Here is a 10,175-nt window from a genome sequence, read left to right on the forward strand (position 1 = left end):
TTAAAGATTAGCTCGTCTGACTTTATTAGTAGTCAAGTGATCTTATGATGATAATCAAGAGATTAAGAGATGCATTCAATTATTATGGATACAGCACGCTATATATGCATGCTTGATAATTATATGACAATATATAGATGCAATGTAAATTAATATAAGAGAGCTGAATTTTTGTGATTTCGAGAACATACATCTATTACAGCTAAAAAATGCTGAAATATGTCACTTTGTCAGTGGTTGAAAATTTTGAGTGTGAGTATGTATGTATATATTAAAATATAAATATATATTAAAATAAATTAAATTATATATATTTATATATAAATGTATTAATAATTAATTTTAATGATTAATTTTAATATTCGAATAGTATTTTTATTTCGAGTTACATAATAACCTACTTGTTTTTCACATCACCAAATTAATCCATTATGAGAAGAAATATTAGTCCCTAGTGAAGCTATTATATGTCAAACTAGCTATATAGTTATACATCACCTCTTCACGAGTATATACCACATTATTTTATTGTTAATAAATTTGAATTTAACAAAAGAAAGTCAGATGCGATAAAGTGGGAATGAATTTTTTAAATTTTTTAAATTTTTTTTGTAAAATATAATTTTTTACCATACATTCATAAAAAAAATAACAGCAAAAATATTCAATAATAAAAAGTTATACCTTATAAAAAAAATTTGAAAAAATTATTTGTACATTAAAATCAGTCACTAATATATTTGTGTATAAATATATGTAGTTTAATTTATTTTCAATGTGTATTTATATTTCAGTGTGTATTTTATACTGATAATTAACTTTAGTGACTAATTTTAATATATACGTAACATAACTAACAAATTTTAAAAAAATAGAGAGAATCAATTTCTGGGATAAATTGTGTCCAGATACACATAATTAATTTCCTGCAAAGATTGCAGGAGGCAACACGTGATCCTTCATATGAATTTGTTTAGCATTAGTGAATAGTGATAAATCGTAACGAAGCTGGCACATGTGCCACCAAGGTACTACTAAAGAACTAAAATTAAAATTGACTAAAATACAAAATTAGTTTTAATCTTACATCCCAATAAAACCAAATGATTGTTTGGTATTTATAAATAATAATCAAATCTAAAAAAAATTGCAGGAAATCAATTCATTAGTGGCTAAATACCTAGCTAGCTAAGTGAGTTATTTTGCCTAAAATTAAACCCCTTAAATGAAGTTGAGAAGTAGTAGTCATAAGAAAAGGTCAACTTATATTAAAACTACACCAAATGAAGGAGCTGGCATATACTATAATTCATGAACAAATCAAACCAAACCATACCTACCAATTGTGCCATGCCTAACACTCTTATCGGATAACATCGAGCATTAATTAAATTTCATGATTGCTACATGGAGCTGAATCAATAACTTGTTGTTTAATATAACTAGGTTTTAGTTAAACAATATATCCTTAAGACACTAATAATTATAAATAAAAAAATTATTCTTTTAATGTTTTGAGTAATAGTAATGCCATATCTGTTATATGTATATTTAGTAACATTTACTATGAACCCAAAACTATATTAGCATTAGATGAATTACAGTATACAGATGTAAATTCATATAGAGATATACAAATTTTCATTTTAAACCATATAAATTATTATTTAATAATATTAATATCACTGTTGATATATATGTGTAGTTATTTTTAACCACAAAAATTTAATCTGTAGAAAACAAATCTGTACAGTGATGCTTTCCTTAGCATTATCACTTTCGAAACACTCAAATCATGCATGAAGAATAAGAATCTCATAAAAAAATTTACATTTCTTCTAAGAAAAAGAAAATATTGTGGTGGGTAGTGATTCATATATTTAGGGTGTATGTCTTGTATTTGATCATGAGAGCAACTTTAATAAAATATTTTTTTGGTATTATTCTTGACTTTTACCGTAACTGAATTGATTTAAATTGAAATTTATATTAGATATAATTTTTAAAATGATATTACTATAAGTAAAGAGATACCGTATTATTTTAAAAAAAGATTAATGCAATGTCGTCACTTGTATACCTATTAAATTCATTAAATGAACATTATAATGTTAATAAATTGAAATTAGACCAACCATTAGAGTAGGCGCGCACATGACTCGGCCCGCCTCAAAGATCTGGTCCAAATTCAAATATTTTGGAACTAATTTGGTGTGATTTTACTGGGTTTAGGACTGGGTAAGAGTCTCAAAAATAGACCCGATCATTATTTAGAATCAAGTCTGAGTCAAAGCGAACTCGTCTTCACCCGACCCATGTGCACCTTAGGAGAACTAAAAAATATATATATGTTTTAAATTAATTCCAATATTATGTTATAGAAAAAGTATAGGGAGTCAATGGCTTAAGCGTACAATGCGTACAATGGAGGTTTATGAAATATTAGAGATATAATCATTAGTGTTACATTGTCCTATCAAGTTACGCTTTTTGGGATGAGTTGTTTCATGATATGATATTAGAGTTCTAGATCCGAAAGGTCAGGGGTTCGATCCTATTCTGTAAACCTAGGTTACTAGTTTAGTATTTAAACAACTTTTAGAGACTTATTTTGTACCTCGTGACATTTTAGATCTGAACTTTGTACTTTTTGACGGCATGAGTCTCTAAACTCCATTGTTGGGGGTGAGGAGCTCTGCAGCATCTCGATGAATTAATACAATTATTTCTGTTTTCTATTCAAACACGCTTGTTCCTATCTAAGATGTTCATTCGCACTTCAATATGAAGAAAGTGATGATCCGTGACACTCATTACCATTCTCAACCTATGAATGCGTGCCTGACAACCACCTCCGTTCTACCTTCGATTGAATGCATATCTCTCTATTCATGGATTAAAGATTTAGCCCATTGTATACATTGTACACTTAGGTCATTGGCTCTCTAGCACTACTCTATGTTATATTAATTATAAATTTATTGTTTTATTTGTAATTACATTTGTTGAATCAAGAAATAGATCAAAAAAGTATGAAATTAGAATTTATGGACAAATTTAAGTTTAAATATGGTTATCAACTTCTCTCTAACAAATATTTTTTTCTTCTTTATAAATTGGTGCATCATAATTTTTTGACATAAAATTTATCAAGACCTAGATTTTATTCAGTGAGATCTGGTTTTAGTATGATCTGAAAGTAGTGTGATTTTATCCGATTTAAGACTGAGTAAGAGTCTCAAAAATATGTTCAATCATTATTTATGGTCAGATTCGGATCAAGACTAATCCAATTTCACCAAACTCCATGTCCATTCCTATATTAAAGTAACAAATTTTATATTAAATATCAAATTAATTTTTATAAAATATAATATTTATATAATATTTTGTAAAATCTAAAATAAAATTAAATTAAATCAAGGATTGAAGATGCTCTTGAGGAAGGAATTAGTGGATACTGGATAGTGGTGAAAAATCCAAAACATGGAAAGAATAGAAGAAGTGTGAACATACAAAACATGCGGAAAAGGTACAAAGCGAGGGATGCATGGTACCACGGAAAATCAGATCTGTCAAATACTGAAATAGATATTTATTTATTTTAGTTGAAACAGTGTGATTGCCTTGGCCCTTGAGAGATGGAAGTGGCACATGCAAATTTTACCAAATAAGATTTTGTGTTGAACTTGGCTTGGGCAACTTCTGAAATTTCCAGCCTCATACTCAGATTTCAGAAACACAAGCTGTCTGCTATAAACTCTTTTTTGCCAGCCATTTTATCTATAACCTATTCTCTGGACTCTGGACCATATCGCTTTGTTCTTGCACATTAAACGAGAATTTTATAATGGAAATTGAAAATCAATTGGATCCATTATTCCAGGGTCGCAACAAACAGTTTTGTGACTCCTGCAGCTACTTGAATCAGACCTTATAATGAAAAAAAAAAAAAGTATGGAATAGTTGGATAGGAAACAATCAACTTTGCCAATTTTATCTTAACATTTTTAAAAACCTTTAAAAATTTATAGAGACTATTTTATGGCCGGTTGCCATTTATTTGTTCCAGATGAAAATGATAGATAGGTACTCAATTATTTGGGTATGTACCAAAAAGCAAAACACACAGAAAATTTATAATCATGTTATGTATAAAAATTCAGTTACTAATTAAGTATTTGTATAGAATATATTAAAATATAAAATACTCATTAAAAATGTATAAAATTATATTTATAAATATATACAAAATATTGAAATCCATAATAGTTGATTTTTTATGCACGTAGCAATTTTGGGCAAACAATATATAATTATATATACACTCATTGTGTTTGCATCAAAATTTGTTTTTGTCTTAGCACACACGCATTAGGCCCAGCTCGAATAAGTTGGGCTATACTATAGCTATCGACAAAAAGGCCCAATTATATTAGGCCTCATATATAATTATGAATGTGTTTAGTCTGTTATGACAAAAAAAAAGTTGTTTAGTTTCATATCATAGAACCCTTAGTCCTTGACCTATCAAGTTGATAGATACCATCACTTGAAAAAATCAATTAAGGTGGTGTTCACGTCAGACATGACCCAAAAATAAAATATAATGTTGAAGTTGATGAATTAAAATTACTTAACGGCTTTAAAATGTTCATTTCTTTAATGATAAAATGAAATGCTCAGGTTCTAAATTATTATTAATTTAGCCTGAAACACACATTGTAGTTTAAGAATTTATTAGTTTGGTTATAGTTGCACAGTTTTGTCACATTACTATTCGCAGTTCCTATTTATCGTGAGTGCTAGAAAAGTTTGTAAATTATAAACTAACAATCAGTGTAATGAAATAAACTATGATCTCATTTTCTTAATAAAGCACCCAGCAAAACAAGCTACTAGTAATGAGTAGACATTATAATTATGAAATATGTGCAAAAGAAAACAAAAATGCTCATTTTACTTGGATGATCTCATTCTCTACTGCTTCACTAATTTGCAGATTATAACATGATGCAATTTAACAGTGTGTGTGACTAACTATACTCTCAAACATTTTATCATTAACTTTTAACAAAGACTGACATCATGGTGGGAACTCCATCAAACTGGTAATGTTTGCACTCTTAAGTGTTTGTACTTTTGCTCTTTGTTGAACCTTTTTGCACTCTCATCATACCCTTGAGATAAAAGGAGCTTTAAGGCATCAACCCCCTCTTGCAATGCCTCATCAATCTGTCCAATTTGGGAACAAGAAATAAATAAATTTACTGTAATGGTGAAAAAAATTGGCTTCATACAAGCTCATCAAATATTAAAAGCTGAAAGGCTGATACACTACAGTGACATGCTATGCCCTATGGTAATGACCTATAGACAGTTAGATACTGCATGCTCTATTGCTAATAATCATTGGCTCACTTTAAGTATTTTGCTTTTGAATTTTCAAATTAGTACAATTATATCAAATCATTGAAGAGCAACACCAAGAATAAAGACAATTCGTTGGCATGTTTATGTGATGCACTATATCTGAGTTGTAGCGGACCCCAACTTTGGCACTGCACATCAAAATGCCAACTCACTATTTTTCTAGTTATATTTATTTGGACCACCATAGATATTCTTGGGTGCTCATTATGAACCATGCTCCATGTGGATATGAAAACAATCAACAAAAATGACTTGATATGATATGGCTAGCTATTAATTTAAACACCAATTTAAAATGGCATTTTTCTAATTGGTTGGGAGCAAAATACACATCATGCTCCAAGAGCACCTAAGAATATAGTACTTGGACATCAATTGCACCGAATTGAGAACTTGAGGAGCAATACTGCGTCTAGCTGTTACAGTATTGGAACCCAAAATGTATTTAACAATAAATGATAACTTACTCGTTGTCTAGCTGTTACATTGAATTTTTGAAGCAAGAATGCTTTAGGATCCATTTGCCCAGGAGGCCTTCCAATCCCTAACAGGAGACAAATTCAATATAATTATGATGGTGATAATAATAAAATTTAGGGATAAAGAAGAAACAACTTTGCAACAAAACTAACCGATTCTTAGCCGAGGAAATTCTCTATTTCCTCTAAAGTGATAGATAACACTCTTCAGCCTAATTCAGTAAGAAGTGAGAAGCGAGTACAAGATAAATAGTAGAACTTGGGAGAAGAAGCTGAATATAAAAAATTCAGAGCTCAAAAGATGCAAAATTATATTTCATGAATTCACGTTCCCAGAACAACCCGTCCCCCAAGCCTAAAAAATGTTATTGATTGTAAACATCAGTTTGGTTGCTTCAGATAATTAGGGGGAAAAAATTACTTTTCCTCTTCACCTGAATCAGTGAAGCAGTAAAAAAATATCATAGATAACATATTGCCTGTTGACAAACACAAATGTGATGAACAATGATGACCCTTTGAGTCTAATGCATACAATATACTGATTCATTTCTTGAAAGATAGTCATCCACTATAAAGAGCAAATGCAAATTTCTTTTTCGAGTAAACTAGCATTTCTAATCATAAATGTTTTGAACGTTGACAAATTAACTGCGAAAAAAGAAAATTAAAGTTGTATCCATAAAAGATGTGTTCCGGTTGACAAAATTATCCAAATACTAAAGAATTATACAAAATTTCCAAACTACCCTTTTTTTAATCCTAATTTTATTCACAAATCTATCCCATTCTTAACCCTAGTCAATTCCAGTTCTTTATTCCTCCCTCCCTCCTTCCCCCAACACTGTCACAACCTTCCTCAAATCCCACGAGACTCACTGTCCCATTGTTCATTCAATTTTGTGTGTGAGAGATTGTGTGTAGCATGGCAGAGGAACTGATAAAGAATTTTCGAAGCTCTTTATCTTCTACCATCACTCAACTAGCCTCTATATCGCAGTCCCAAATTGAAAGTTTCTAGTCCTTGCAAATTTTATAAAAAAACTTTTAGTTCTATCTTCTCTTGGTTTGAAAGAAAGAAAGAAAAAAGAGTGCTGATTTGCCCCTCATATTAATACATATTTTCTATCTCTACTCTCACTGTGTGTTGGTACCATGCAGCTCTTCCACACTACTACTGCAACAACAACGCACACCTTTGTTTCTCCTCTATCTCTTAATAAATCTGGTTCTTTTTTCTATTCATGTGATGAATTGTTTGATTGTTTCCTTCACAGGAGACTAGAAGGAAACCCATAGACCTTACAATTTGCTTGATGCTACAATAGAGAAAAAACAGTATCGAAAGAGGAAGGGTTGAGGGAGGGATAAAGAACTGGGATTGACTAAGGTCAAGAATGGGATAGATTTGGGAATAAAATTAGGGTCAAAAAATGGTAGTTTAGGAATTTTTTATAATTTTATAATATTTGGAAATTTTGTGAATCGAAATTTATCTTTTATAGGTATAACTTTAATTTTATTTTTTTGTGGTTAGATTTGTCATCGCTCAAAATATTCATTGTTAGAAGTCGTAGTTTACTATTTCTTTTCCAGTATGTTATCTGTATTTAACAAACATACTGATATCTAGAGGAGTAGGTGCATGTATAAGGAAACAAGTTCCCGATGATATCACTGTAAACTATATTTTTCAAAAAGATAGATAAATAAAAACTTCCGTATATGCAGACAACAAATTTTCTTCATAACTATCATTACCCTTTGTGGCTTCCATGGCCCCCTTTGTCATTGAGACGAAGCACCCCACATGGCAAATTCAAGTCATCGTGGAACTACAACCCAAAAAACCTTGGTTAGATAAAGAATATCATACCTATTAACCTTTCATCTATTAGGCGCTAGAAAGCAAAGGTGCATGGAATAACTTACCACAAGCACATGATTAAGAGGTAGTTTGTAATAAGCAGCCAGCGGTTCGGTCTGCAGTACAAGGAAGGCAATATTATGATGCTATTAAACAAATAATTAGCACATGGCTATATATACAAGCTAAACAGCAATGACACTAGCAAAATAGACAATAGGGAGCTAACTCAAAAATAGAAACATTCCATGTAACTATATTAGTATACTATCATATGATCCCAGCAAGAACTCAGCACTGAAAATACAAATAAAACCAATAAATGAATGGGAAGTCATCTCTCATTTCTTGATTACATATGATAATACCACCTACTTGACTTCTCTTTCCTTTTTCCTCTTCTCCGTTTTATATGAAAATGAGGGCAGGTTAATTGTAACAGCAGAGGACAGCTATTTGACAAATTACAAATTTATGTTCTTCTCTCAAAGCGCTTTCCTGTTACTTCAAATCTCCAATTTGAATTAATAGTATCGTAGCAAAACTATTACTCTAAGGAAACCACCACAACTGGCCTAAATCCTCTAAGGAAACTCCAAGGAAAATGGACTGCCAAAGGCCAATCAATAAACAATTGTCCCTCAATTTAGTTTGTCAACTTAAGAAACTGAGTAAATAATCAAAGGCATTGAAGGTTAAGGTAATTTTGGCATCAGTAACAAAAGTATCTTGATGCATAAACAAAAAGACCCGCGGGGTGTTGTTAAGAACATCTTAGTTGCTTACTGATTCACCACTCAAATTCATATATGTTTGAGGCTTGGCGAGGAAAACAGGGATATCACCAACAAAACCTGCAAATGACAACCTCACCCTAAAACTCAAGAAATCCAACATACGCTGAAAGAGAAACAAACAAATACAATAATGAATCCAGTGCGAGGGACAAACCCTTTCCAAAAAGAGCTTTGCAATGGACTGTATCCATAGGAATTCCTACTGACGAAGCAAATGCATCAATCATCTCAAATCCCACCTGCACAGGATGGTTAGTGGTAACTAGAGAAGCGCAAACTAACAGAAAGCAAAACAAAGCATTTAAACGTACATTGTGTCTAGTTCCTCTGTACTTGTCACCAGGGTTTCCGAGCCCCACAAAAAGCCATGGGAGTGGAGCAGCAGCAGAGGAGAAGCACTTTCTGCTTAGCCTATTAAGCATATAATAATTCAAAAAAGAAAAACCAAAAAAAGCTGCAGCAACAACAAGGAAATAGAATTGAAATCAGTTTCACAAAGCTGCACCTGCTTAATTCAAATTATAGGGGAAATAGAATTGGATGCACTGTGGAATTTCTGCAATACCTGAAAACCTGAATGAGCAGACGCTGTTCCTCTTCAATCTACAACCCACATCAATCTGAATTTGTGTTCTGTTACCAGGAAACTATTGAAGCTCAGTGGTGAACAACTGAACTCGGTAAGTAATCCTACGTATACAAATCAAAACAATGATCAAAAGAATGCATTTCGGTTTTTCCAGTTTCCCCAAACAATTTGTAACAGTGACCAAAACAATAATAATAATACTCTTATAGATACTGACTAAGCCTTTTTTTTTATTTAATTTATTTATGTGATTGAAGTCATTGAACCAAATTTATTTACATCTAACTAGCTATCACACTAACTCCCTACTGACTGAATCTCCATCCTTCTCCAGTGAGAGCAACGAGCTCCACTATCCTCCAACAGCGAGAGGCCAGAGGAGTTAGTGATGAGGACGAGGACGGGGACCAACAGGGGTTAGGGACGAACAGCGGCCATAGGAGAGGACGAGGAGCTTACCGTCGACGACGCCGAAGAAGCAAGCAGAGACGTCATTCGGCGGAGACCGGAGAGGCGAGGCCACCGGCAATTTTTGGGCGGCAACTCAGCGATATAGATGTAGCAGTAGCAAGGAGCCAGAGAGAGGGACCCGGGCGAGGGGAGCGTCGCCGTCTGTGTCAACGCCGGCGACAGCGGCGGAGAACGTTGCTGGGCCGGAGCTGCTGCTGCTAGCGGGAGTGAGGAGGAAGTAGGACGAACTGAATCTGGGGCTGTTAGGTTTCGAAATTAATATTTTCTTTTTTAAATTCAAAACAACGCCATTTACAGTTAAAAAAAAAAAAATCTAAAGTCTAAAGTAGTCAAAGTGGGGCTAATTTTTTTAGTTATCTAAGTTTAAAATGTGTTATTACAATTATGAAAAAATGGTGTGTTTTGTACGGATACCGAGATAATTTTTTTTTTAATTAAAATTCACAAATCGAAAGCTCAAATTTTGTTTTTTGAAATAAAATTTAGGGTCAAATTTGGAGCAATAGAAAAATTTGAGCCTCAAATTTGTGTGGACTCAA

The 10,175-nt window shown here is 32.3% G+C and overlaps 1 protein-coding gene across 2 annotated transcripts; it reads right to left on the reverse strand.

Annotated features, from left to right (window-relative positions):
• Positions 1-4,845: 4,845 nt before the first annotated feature.
• Positions 4,846-9,898, reverse strand: LOC107482255 (peptidyl-tRNA hydrolase, mitochondrial). 2 transcript variants are annotated; one of them, XM_021139546.2, is made up of 10 exons: positions 9,625-9,898; positions 9,142-9,209; positions 8,888-9,030; positions 8,731-8,815; positions 8,566-8,633; positions 7,845-7,895; positions 7,674-7,747; positions 6,066-6,124; positions 5,901-5,977; positions 4,846-5,235 (listed from the first exon to the last, which is right to left on the reverse strand). In XM_021139546.2, the coding sequence occupies exons 3-10, from the start codon at positions 8,996-8,998 to the stop codon at positions 5,104-5,106; spliced, it is 657 nt and encodes a 218-aa protein (XP_020995205.1). In that variant the 5' UTR covers positions 8,999-9,030; positions 9,142-9,209; positions 9,625-9,898; the 3' UTR covers positions 4,846-5,103. The 2 variants fall into 2 exon arrangements, with proteins under 2 accessions (XP_020995205.1, XP_015958181.1); XM_016102695.3 differs by having other exon boundaries at positions 9,142-9,266.
• Positions 9,899-10,175: the final 277 nt, after the last annotated feature.

The sequence above is a fragment of the Arachis duranensis genome, chromosome 3, assembly GCF_000817695.3.
Source record: "Arachis duranensis cultivar V14167 chromosome 3, aradu.V14167.gnm2.J7QH, whole genome shotgun sequence".
Taxonomy (NCBI): Eukaryota; Viridiplantae; Streptophyta; class Magnoliopsida; order Fabales; family Fabaceae; genus Arachis; species Arachis duranensis.

Excerpts from the sequence above, each read along its gene's own strand:
- LOC107482255 (XM_021139546.2), bottom strand. The coding sequence starts at position 8,998 with ATGCTTAATAGGCTAAGCAGAAAGTGCTTCTCCTCTGCTGCTGCTCCA. Across the intron at positions 7,896-8,565 it reads TGAATTTGAGTGGTGAATCA|ACCGAACCGCTGGCTGCTTA; the intron begins GTAAGCAACTAA and ends CTTGTACTGCAG. Across the intron at positions 5,236-5,900 it reads ATGTAACAGCTAGACAACGA|ATTGATGAGGCATTGCAAGA; the intron begins GTAAGTTATCAT and ends CAAATTGGACAG.